Source organism: Balaenoptera musculus, chromosome 7 (genome assembly GCF_009873245.2).
Source record: "Balaenoptera musculus isolate JJ_BM4_2016_0621 chromosome 7, mBalMus1.pri.v3, whole genome shotgun sequence".
In the NCBI taxonomy this organism is placed as follows: Eukaryota; Metazoa; Chordata; class Mammalia; order Artiodactyla; family Balaenopteridae; genus Balaenoptera; species Balaenoptera musculus.
This window is the reverse complement of record NC_045791.1, coordinates 94,492,133-94,503,585: the sequence shown is the minus strand read 5'-3', so window position 1 is coordinate 94,503,585 and position 11,453 is coordinate 94,492,133. Positions and strand designations below refer to the sequence as shown.

Genomic DNA, 11,453 nt, shown 5'->3' with positions numbered 1-11,453 from the left:
ATGTGGAGAAATCCATCAGGGGTATGTGATGAACAGTGACTGTGGGGCAGGCTGGGATGAATTCATCAGGAAGAGGTGGCTGTTAAATGCAGATCTGAATGACAGGAAGAGAAGAGCTATTTAAAGACCCCTCTCTCCTTACAAAAATGGGACCACATTATATTGTTTTCAACCTGCTATTTTCAGTTTGTCATGGTCATTTTTAATATAGATTAGTGTATCATTTTTAGTGGTCCATAATAGCCCAATGAATATTGATTTGTCTCAATTTACTTAATCTCCTACTGATGCATACGAAGTTTTATTATTATAAACAATGTTATGATAAGTATCCTTGCGTCAGGTCTTTTCCCAATTATCTCCTCAGGGCAAATTTCTGGAAATGTGGTGGTTAGTACTAAGAGCTTCCTGCCTTCCACAGTTTGATCCATAGCCAAGTAGCTCTGCAAAAAGACTCCACTAACATATATGTCTACAACAGTGTGAGAAAATGCACATTTCCCCAGGTTTTTATCATGGTTGGGATTTTCCATTTTTATAATCTTTGTTGGTATAAGAGATGCAATATCCCACAACAGTTTTGACTTGAATTTCTTTGGTCAAGAGTGAAGTCAAGTATCTTTTTATGTGTTTATTGATTATTTACATTTTTGTGTGAAGTTCTCTTCACAGTTTTAACTAATTTTCTATGGAAAATATATTGTGTTGCAAATATGTTCTCTCATCTTGTCATTTGTTTTTCAATCTTGTTTATGGTTGTTCTTTTTCTCTATCTCTCTAATATTCAAAAGCTTAAATGGAGTCAGATGAATCAATCTTTTTCTTTAAGCTCTCTCTATCTCTAAAAAGATGTTCTCCACTCAACCCAAGATGCAATACTACTACTACTACTACTACTACTAATAATAATAATAATACAGGTACTCTTCGAGTATTTTTATTTAATATTTGACTACTGTCACATACTAATTACTATTTTCTAATTATGCAGATAACATACTAATACATTTTTATTGTAAAAAAATTAAACTCCATAGATAAGGCAAAAGTTCCCTAGACAACATCAATCCCAGTTCCTTCCCAGAAGTCACTTAAGAGTAATGTGTATCTTTCTTAAGCTTCTATTATCCATACACACACACACACAAATTATAGTTTGATTTGTTTTGCTTTTGCATAAATGATATTGTACTGTGTGTGTTGTTATGCAACTTCTAATGATACTACATGTTTTGGAGATCTTTCATGTCAGTATAATACATACAGTCCAATCCACTCTTTTAAACTGAATACTGTAGATTTAGTAATTTGAATGTATCAAAGTTTTTTAAATTTCTAACCTATTGGTGGATATTTAGGTTGATTTCAATTTATCTTTCTCTAAACAATAATACAATAAAAAATCTTTATCACGTCTCTTTATATGTTTAAGTATTTCTCTAGGGTCAATACTAGAAACTGGAATTCCAGAGTAGAAAAGTATGTGCGTTTAGATTTCTAATAGATACTTTCAAATTGTTCTCTCTTCTAACACTTTTTTTTTTAATGAATTTATTTAAACAATTGCTACATGAATAATATACAGTAAGTGAAAAACCACTAATACAATGGAGTTCTCATAGTGGTTGTTTTTATGTATACACACTTAAGATAACTTTAAGTGGTTGGAATAGGCCCATAGAACACTTTATTCTGTGGTGTTTGTCATTTCATGCTTTAATTATTCAAGACATTTAAATAATTAAACAAAGTTTAATTATTATTAAACTCTAACTGAATTTGTTGTAGGTAAATTAGTGGTGATGTACTAAAATCTGCTCTTAAATTTGTTTTGATTTGAGTGACTAACCCCACCCTCCTCATACCACTCATTATGTGACTCATTATTTTGTGATTCTTGATAGTTTATAAAGCAATTTTAATACTTGAAATGCAAGTCTAGCTTGTAGCTTACTTTTTAGAATTTGGTAATTTTGTAAAAGTACTTGCATGCTTGCTTTAACACTGCTACATCTCAACTCTGATATTAAAACAGCCTCTGTGTAATCAACTTACATGCCTGGTGGTACTAAGACACTTAAAAATGATTTCTAACAGTTATTTCCTTTGGTCCTACTTGTTTGGGTTTTATATATTGCTGAAGCATCATTCTTTTAAGGATGTAAACTATACTGACTTAGCAATGAAATGGAACAAATGAAACAAATCTCAGGGCTTTTAAAAATTATACAGTGCATTAGTAAGTGCTTTAAAATTAAACTGTCCAATGACGACATACATGCAAGTTACACCACAGACGCAAGGGCATAAGAAAATTGATTGAACATGCTTTTACGTTCACCTCCACCAATGCTCTATACTAACTACACTGGTATGATAATAAAGCAATCAAGAACTAACTTAATTTGTCTCTCATCAGTCTGAGTGTATGTGGATATCTGTGTATTTAACTGGCACATACACACTCCAAGTACCCGAATTACTTCAATCCTATGTTCATTTTCCTCTCAGAGTGGTTTACAGTAACTAGTGACAAATAAAAGGAAAAAAAAATGAATGCCAGGTTTCCTACTAAGTAAAGCCAAATCAAATCAAACTCTAGCATTAGTAGCTATTTCTGCAGGAAAACACAGATTTCTATAGTTCTCGTCAGTTACTTTATCATTAAACCTTACCTTTGCCAATATTGTTTCAAGTAATGAAGTTATTCTTGACCTATTGGAAATTATATATAATACATGAAAAAATTGTGATTTTTTTTTTTTGGCCAATCATCAAACATGTTTTGATAAGGGAAATATTTTTAGTTTAATATAATTTTTCAATGAAACAGTATAAATTTACAATAAAGTTAGTGGTCTCGTTCAGTAAATTTTCCAATCTTCTAATTTAGGCTTAACAGAGAAGAACAATGATTACAGAGAAAAAAAATAACACAAATAATCTCCTGCGGCCATGATCTTAGGGGCTGATTTTCTTGTAATGGAGAATTCTAACGCAAGCTGTCATGTCTCCAAGATTCGCAGTGCTTTGAAATGGAACTGCCTGGGAAGATTCAGAAAGCCATTGTTCTTGGGCTTACACGGTAAGCACTTTGTGTGATTCTTAATCACATTTTTATCCAGATCGCAGTATTACAGGTCACATTTTTCTCAACGATGCTTATACTGATTTGTGCTCTATAAATATAAACATATCTACACACAGAATACACACACTGAAACGAGGGTATGAAGTTAGCCAGCCATCCATAAGCAGAATGGAATAAAAATTGCAGGAAGGGCAGTATATGATGCCAAACCCAGACAGACTATAGATGCCAATCCCAAGACTGCCGAAGCAAGAACACTTCTCTGATCACGAATAATTATCTTCACATTCTCACAAAACTTGTCGGCCTGGGGGCTAATCGCGGTGCCGAACCTGCAGTAGGTGACGAAGTGCTCGCAGTTGTTCCAGAGCAGGCTGTAGGGAGTCATGCCCAGCAGCTTCTCCGCCCTCCGCGCCACCTCTTCGTTGAGCAGCGCCTTCTTCTTGAGGGACCTATCCAGGTGATTGACCAGGATGTCGGCTCCGTAGGCGAAGTCCTCCACTGTGTCCACGCGGATGCTGGCCACCCTGCCAATGACGCCCAGGATGAGACGCTTGTTGGAGACCACCTTCTGCGTGAGCTCCTTGTCGTCAGTCAGGGCCAACAGGATGTCGGGCATCATATGGGCGACACGGTAGATGCCACAGTGTGTCAGGTGGGTCCAAGGCACCTCCAGAACGTCGCCGCGGAGAAAAGAGTTGATCTCATAGAAAGCGTTCCTTGCCTTGTCTTCGCCCGGGGCGCCTGAACTGAAGAGCTTGAAGTTGGAGATAAGGAGCAGCTTCTCCAGCACTAGTGACACTGCTTCCAGCATTGGGTTCTTCATCCTGGAGGCGGTGCCGGGGAGCAGGGCCGCGCGCGGTGCACCTCTAACACTTTTATAGTTTTTTTTCTTTAAGTCTTTTTAATCAATTTGGAACTTATTTGGGGGTAAAGAATCAGGAAGTATTGACATTTTTTCTTCATATAAATGACTATCCAGTTGTTCCAAAACCATTTACTGACTAATCTATCTTTCCCCAGTGGATTTGAAATGGTGCCTTTATCATATATTAAATTCCCACGTATGCTGGAGTTTAGTTTTGGATTATCTATTCTGTTCTATTGATATGTCTATTCCTGTATCAGTGCCTTATGTTTTAGCTACCTTAGCTCTATAATAAATTTTAATGTCTGGTAGGGCAAGCCTTCCATCATTACTCTTCTTTCTTATGCTTTTCTTGATATTCTGTGTTTTTCTGGGATAATATGTAAATTATTTTTTAAAAGGAGTAAAATGTAGAAAGGTTATAAAGAAATACGTCTTTCCCTATTTACATTGTTCAACACCCTTCCATCCTTTTAGGTTGTCACATATAAAAATGCACACAGAGAGACTAATTTTATATTTTATGGGCTTGAAGCTAAATATCAGTCACAGGACACTATGATCAAGGGGTATAAAGTAATGGGGGTGGGGGGAAAGTCGTAAAAGGGGTGTAACTATGGTGCGCAGTATCGCCAAGTAGAAAGAGACCTTGGGAGCAGCTAATTGCTAAATAAATAGAATCCAGGGAAAAAGAAACCCCCTGAAAGCCCAAACTGGACTGGGAGAATTTTAAGCCAGAAACTAAGAGGTTAAACCTGAATGCCCAGAAAAAAAAGGAAGGTTGAGTGCTGGAGTAAAACGTCAGTCAGCCAGCTTGCGAGTGAAAAAGAGAGACTGCTTCTAAAAACCTCATCAGTGTATTAGACTCAGGCCAAAGGAATTTGAATCCTGAGACTGTGCCCTGCAGTTTATCTATCTTATACCCAATCTTTCATCACACTGAACTAAAACTATTTTTCTATCCCTCAATTACACACCTAACGTGTGTGGGTATAGATGACCTTCTTGTTGGATGTCTGGCAAGGTGCTGAGAGGAAAGGTAATGGTCTTAATAAAGGTCTTTAAAGTGTTAACTCCTGCTCTCTTGAGGCTACTCATGGTAAGTGTTGTTTACGATGTATAAAGGGGTCAGGAGTAGCACTTAAAGTGGGGCACATTAAGAAGGTCAGGCCCCCAAACCCGGCTGCCAGATGTCCCTGGTCATGGTGGCATGGTCGGAGGGGCTGCTTTGGCAGCCTCTGTTGTAGAAATCTTCTGGAGATGCCCATCTGGGTGCCTGAGGCAGAGTCCCAGTGGGTAAAGGCCATAGGATGTCCCCTTGGATACTGCCAGATGCTCTGGTTGCTGGGCACCATGCCTGGCAGGCAAAGCAGTTACCATGACAACCACTCCACACACACACACACACACACACACACACACACACACACGTCTGCAATTTTTGGTATTTCTCCTTTCCCATTAAGTGCCAACGTATTCCAGGGTTCCAGGGACAGGCAAACATAGCTCTCAGGACAGAATAGCCTCTGCTCCAGGAAGTGGGGGAGGGAAGGAAAGTGGAGATGTGTATATGTTATGATTGAATGAAACTTCATCAGTATAAATGCATATGTACCTGCTTCTGTGTTAAAATGTGTTGTATATCAATGTATGTATCATGCAAATGGTCAGATCGCCGTTTATCTGCCCATTTGCTTTCCTGCTTCCCTCCCCTCTCTGCTGTCCCTGTGTTGGGAGAGTCACCCCTGCCCTTTGCTGAGGGGAAATGCTGAGTCATGGCTCCAGCTGGGTTTCTGTCTCCTATCCTCCATCTCCATTCTTTCCTCAGTCCATCCCTCCCTCATCCCTGCTGGACTCTCTCTAAAGCTCTGGGCCCTCTTCACCACCTCCCTCCTAGGCCTGGACTCACTTTCGCAGAGGTTCACTTCTGGGCAATAAAGAGAAGGCACTTCACTCTGTTTCTGCATTTACTCCCTTCTCACTTTGCCTTCTCAGAAGACTGTTCTGAGTCCTCCTCCTTATGACTGCCTTCTCCCTGATAAAACAGGAGTCTGACCAAGTCTGACCCAGGAGGCTAATTCTTCCATGTATTCATGCTGATCCTTCTCCAGTCCCTCACCCCCTAATCGGATTACGGCAGTGTTTCATGCCTTGGGGCATGGCAAGGAAAGTGCGATTTAATTTGACATCACGCACTGAGGCTTTTTTCTCACTCTAGCTCTCCAAGTGCCAGACCACAGGTTCTTGGAGGCGCGCGCACGCGTATGTGTGTGTGTGTGTGTGTGTGTGTCCGTGAGCGCGCGCGCGAGCAGCAGCAGAAGGGGGTTGAGTATATGCATTCAGGGGCAGAATCTAGAGGCCCCTCCCTCCAAGGGCAGGATGTTTGGGGGTCTCTGTAGGTTCTCGGGTCTCTTTCCCATCCCCATTAGGCTCTTCTAACACAGAAATCCCAATAAAATAGTCTCGCTAACTAGTTCCAAACGAGGCGGACCAGGATTGTCCTCCTCCCCATCCGCCCCGCCAGAGGTGAGAGAGTGGAAAGGTGGCCCCGCCCGCTCAGTCTGGTTACTATGGCGACAGCCTCGGGGTGACCCGAGTGCTCCTCCCTCTCTCCTCCCAAACCTAGAAAGATGACGGCACCGCGCTGACTGCGCCAAATTCCAGCCAATGGGCGGCTGCTCCCGCCTTCCCTTCCGCCAGCTCTCCCCAGCTCCCCCCGGGAACTCGATTCACAAATCTGGACTGGGGATTTCCGGCTCCAGGCCGGGTGAAAGGGCGCAGGGCCGAGGCCGGGGGAAAGTCGAGGTCTGTCCTCCTAGGAGGGCAAGTAGAAGCCGGCATTCCTGGGTTCTTGGCCCAGACTCCTGTACCCTGCCACCAGAAATGGATCACACCCTACTCCCAAATTATCCGGAAAACCTAATTGAGGCCGAGTCTGCAAATCCTCCTGCCCCTGCAAGCCCTCACCCAGCCCAAGCGCGCCCGTCAGTACCACGGACAGCGAGCCAGGGCCTTTTCTTGGCTGGTCTCGCCCGCTTCTCTCTCCGAATCCTCCGGAGGTCTCCGTGGAGACCAGGGTCAGAGACGCCAGCGCTCCAATGGAGCCAGGCCTCCTTGGGCCAATGAAATAGTGAATGGGGGCGCTTAGCTATGTGGTTAAGAAGGCAATGGGGACCAAAGAGGAATTTCAGACCAAAGAGGAATTTCAGGCCAAATAGCTTATTTTTCTTCTTTCAACCCCAAAGAATGGCTCCTGTCTTCCAGGCTGCCTGTGTACTAGCCTCCCTGGGGATAAAGGGCCAGGGCTGAATCTCAAACAGGGTTGGACCTCCCAAAGCTGCCCTGGGTGGGAGTGTGACTGAAACAGCCTTGAAGCAGCCCTATGGGTGGGCGGAAGCGTATGGGGCTAAGTGTGGCATTCAGGCCCCACCTGAGAGTGGTGAAGACAGACTTAGGCCAGACTGGACTCTTGACAGGATGAATGGCAGGGAGAGATGGAGGAGGAAGAGAAAAGCAGCAATAATAACTAGCTGGTGCTGCCTCAATGAGCCACTCTGTAAAAGGGGAACAACTTCTGACGTCCTCATTACTTATTCCCTAAATGGCCTGGGCATTAATGAGTAGGTAGGTCAGAAAAGATGAAGGCGGGGGTGGGGGGTGGGGGCAGAGGCGCAGGAATTCAGCTTCACCACCAGGCCCCATTCTGTGGCTCCCTCACTTTACTCTCTGTAAAATGGAAGCCATTGGGGGGAGGGGGGAGGAAGACAGTAGCAGTGCTCAGGGACTCGACCTTCCCCACTAAACCCATGGGGGCCCTCCTGCCCTGCCTGTGACAGTTCCACTCCCGCTCCCTCCCTCCCAGGGCCCAAAAAAAGGCTGGCGCAAAAACATCTGCAGGCGCTTCCAGCGCTTTATAGTTCTCTCCCGGACAGAAGGACAGACAGACAATGCGGCCCGCATCGTCGGCCCGCATCATTGGCACCTTGGACACGGCACCAGGCCCAACCCAGTCCCTGGTACCCTCCCGGGAGAATTCTGGTCCGGCCTCAGATCAGCACCTCAGACAGCTCCCGGCCCAACCCGCCCCTCCCCCCTCCCTCCGGAAACAACCAAATAAATTAAAAGGAGTGGAGGCGGAGGGGGAAACAAAAACACCTAAGGATAAGGAAGAGGGGTGCCCCTCCCTCAGAGTAAGAAGAGTTTTCTGTCTCCTCCCACCCTTCGGCTGAGGCACCGCCGCCGCCGCCAGGGTGACCTCCTAGGTTCATTTTTTCCCCAAACCTCAGTCTCCTGAAGCTGGCATCCCCCTCCCCCCATCTCCCGGCATGCAACACGTTGGAAAAGGTAGGGAGAGGTGGTTGGGGGTGGGGTGAAGGACCATCCTGGTGGTTGTCTGGGCTCCTGGGGCTGCAGTTTCTCGCAGTACCTCAGCCGATCCAAATTAAGAACTAATATTCCCTTTGGTCTGGGGAGGAGAGTACGGGGGCTCAGTTGGGGGAAGAAATGCAAGCTAACACAGGCGGAGGGGGGAAGGCAGACAGGAGGGAAGATGGTGACACATTCCAGGAGCGAGGAAAAAGAGAAGAAGGGGAGATGGGGACACAGGTGCAGAAAGAGAAACGGGGCAATGAGAGGTAGGGGGTAAGATGGAGACGGAAATACACACCCAAGGAATGGAAAACGGAAAGGCAAGGAGGAAGTTGGGAAGGCAGAAGATGAAGGAAGGAGGGAAGGTGAAAATACAGGAAGGAGATGAAGAAATGGACAAATCCGAGGGAGATGTACTTACAGACACACAGAGAAGGGAAGGGGGAGATCCAGGTAGAATTGGAGAGATGGGGGCGCAGACAGATAGAAAGAGTGAGGTTGGGGGTTCCCCTCCCGCGCTCATCCCCCACCCCCACCCTGCGCCCAGCAAATCCAGACGCCGCGGCCTCTGGCATCCTGGCCTCCACCTTCCCCTGCCGGACAGGGGCGGCTCCTCCTCCGGCCACGGCGCGGAGCGGCGGTAACAGCGGCGGCGGCTTGATGGTCCCGGGGGCTCCGAGTGTGTGTCAGGGGTTGGGGCGGGGGGTGGGCGCGGCCCTTGGGTATCCCTAGCGGTCCAGGTTCATAGTCCAGTGCTTGGCTCCAGTCGCGCAGCTGTCCCTGGCGGCCGAGGAGGAGGAGGCCGCGGGCGCTCCCCCGCTGGGAGGACCCCCGGCGCCGGCAGCGGCCTCGCCCTCGTTCTTGAGGTCTTGGAAGACCTGCGTGAAGAAGTGGGGGTCGGCGTTGAGCCGCAGCATCTGCGGACTGAGCCGCTGGATGAGGCGCAGGCAGCGTTGCCAGAAGCGCTCCTTGTCGGGCTCCACGAGGAAGGGCTTGAGCGGGTAGGAGATCTCGTTGCCCATGTAGGAGTAGGCGAGGTAGAGGCAGGTGAGGAAGGCAGCCTGCAGCTCGGCGGCCGACGCCAGCTCATCCCCGCGCAGCGACTCGCGGCACAGCAGGTACACGAACACCAGGTTGGCGGGCGTAATGAAGGCCTGGTCTTGCCAGCCCTGCAGCAGCAGCGAGCGGTCCACGCCGCGGAACCAGCCCACCAGCTCGCCTGGGCTTAGCTCCTTGAGACGGTAGCAGCGTCGGCACACGAAGTCGCCCAGGCAGCGCAGCAGCTCTCCTGTAGACGCCTGCACGATGACCCGCCGCGGCGAGCCACCAGGTACCGGCGGCGCCGCCTGCGGGGCTGGGGGCGGCGGCGGCGGCGGTTTCCCTCCGTCCGAGCCTGGAGGTGGGGCGACGGCGCTGCCCCCCGACGGCGGCTCGCAGGTGGCGGCGGCCGCGGGCACGGTGGGCACAGGCACCGCCAGGGGCTTGGCGGCGCCGCCGCCGTCGGGGGGGTCCCGACCCTTGCGGAGAAGGTTCTCGCGGTTGCGTTGCTGGACCAGGGAGTCGGCGCCGGTGGACGCCGGCTTGGGCGTCACCTTCTTGCTGCCTTTCTTCTTCTTGGCAGACGCGGCCACCAGACGCTTCCAGGTGAGCGCCGAGATGAGCACGGACGGCCGCTTGAGCCGGCTCTCGCCTTTACCGCCCTTGCCTACTGGCGGCGCCCCGTATCCCCCCAGCGCCTCGTCTCCCGAGGGCGGCGCCTTCTTCTTCTCCTCGGGCAGCCCGCCGGGCCTCCGGCCCTTGGCCGAGGAGGCGGGGGAAAGAGACAGCACCGTGCCCATCCTGCAGAGCGGGGCCGGCGCCCGGGCCCCGGCGGGAACCGCGGGCGGCGCCGCTGCCCGCTGCTGCAGCGCCCGGGGACCCGGCGGTGGGGGCCCAGCCCCGGCCCGGGCGCGGGAACGGGCAGTAGAAGGTGGCTGCTCGGCTGCTCTGCGCCGGCTGCTCAGAGTCTCAGCTGCGCCAGCTGCAGCGTCAGCCCCACCCCTTGGGCCCCGTCTTCGCCGCGCCGCGCCCCGCCTCACGCAGCCAATCCTCGCCTGAGCTGCCCTTCTAACCGGCAGCTCCGCTGCCCAATAGAATCTCAAATGCCAATCTCAAGTCCCGCCCATCCCCCAACTCTGTCTCTGGTCCTTTCCCTTCACTGGAAAGGGGTAAGGAGGAGGAGGTGGCTGGTTCGAGGGCCTCCTCAGGGTCAGAGCCGGTGGGTGGGGTGGGCGGGGGCTGCTCCCACCTAGCCCTCCAGGTGCTAGGGCCCCGAGTCAACTTGTTTTGATGCACTGGATCGCGATAGCAGAGGTGCCATGGGAACAGCCTCTCCCCCCTTTTGATTATGTGTTGGGGGGCAGCGTGAGCAGTGAGTGCCTTCATCAAGGGGCCCCGGCCCGAGCTGGGTCGCACTGCACCGGCTCGTCCAATCTAGCAGTCAGTTGATTCCCTCTTAGCTCTCCTCCCCTCCATTCCCCCTAGGAGGCCACCTGGGAGGGCTGCAGCAGGCACATTCTTGTTCTGCCTGTGATGGGGTGCTGGCTGGGCCCTGGCCTTCCTGAAGGTCACAAACCGCCTCCTTAGGGGTCCTTACTCTGGGGGGTGGCAAGACGCTCAGATTCGTCCCTGAGGCCACCGTTTGCCAACCTGATTCTCTGCTGCTGAGTCTGTGATGAGAGGCCATGAGCTCTGGTCCCTGGGCCACTGCTCTTGTGCTCTTTGCACCCTCCCCCACACAAATCCCCTGATTCCACACTTGGGTGGTTGGTCCCTGGGGAAAGTCAAAATTGGTCTGCCCAGGCTCAGAGAGCAGATGGGCCTCCTGTGAGAAGGGAGGCCCAGGAGCGTTGGTCTCACCTCCAGCCCAGCCTGGGTCCAGGCTGAGATGGGTTTTCATTGTTACATGCTCCCTGCCATTCAGGTCCTAGCTGTCCCAGTTCCCAGCTGCACGCTATTAGGCTGGATCCTGCTCATTTCTCTCTGGGTCTGTCTTTTCCCTCCTCGGCACCCACAAGGCCTTTGTCCTGGATTTGGTACTCTCTGGGTCTTACCTGCACCTCCTGAGCCCAGCTGGTTCTGGGCTGT

At 49.7% G+C, this 11,453-nt stretch overlaps 2 protein-coding genes across 2 annotated transcripts; both read right to left on the bottom strand.

Moving 5' to 3' along the window:
* Window positions 1–3,019: 3,019 nt before the first annotated feature.
* LOC118898315 (lecithin retinol acyltransferase-like) lies at window positions 3,020–3,917 on the bottom strand. Its single transcript, XM_036858548.1, has one exon. It carries the CDS (start codon window positions 3,915–3,917, stop codon window positions 3,237–3,239), a length of 681 nt encoding a protein of 226 aa, XP_036714443.1. The 3' UTR covers window positions 3,020–3,236.
* Window positions 3,918–7,834: 3,917 nt separating this feature from the next.
* On the bottom strand, window positions 7,835–10,317 carry CDK5R2 (cyclin dependent kinase 5 regulatory subunit 2). The gene has a single exon (XM_036857054.1). It carries the CDS (start codon window positions 10,163–10,165, stop codon window positions 9,056–9,058), a length of 1,110 nt encoding a protein of 369 aa, XP_036712949.1. The 5' UTR covers window positions 10,166–10,317; the 3' UTR covers window positions 7,835–9,055.
* Between the last annotated feature and the right edge of the window lie 1,136 nt (window positions 10,318–11,453).

Excerpts from the sequence above, each read along its gene's own strand:
- LOC118898315 (XM_036858548.1), bottom strand. The coding sequence starts at position 3,917 with ATGAAGAACCCAATGCTGGAAGCAGTGTCACTAGTGCTGGAGAAGCTG.
- CDK5R2 (XM_036857054.1), bottom strand. The coding sequence starts at position 10,165 with ATGGGCACGGTGCTGTCTCTTTCCCCCGCCTCCTCGGCCAAGGGCCGG.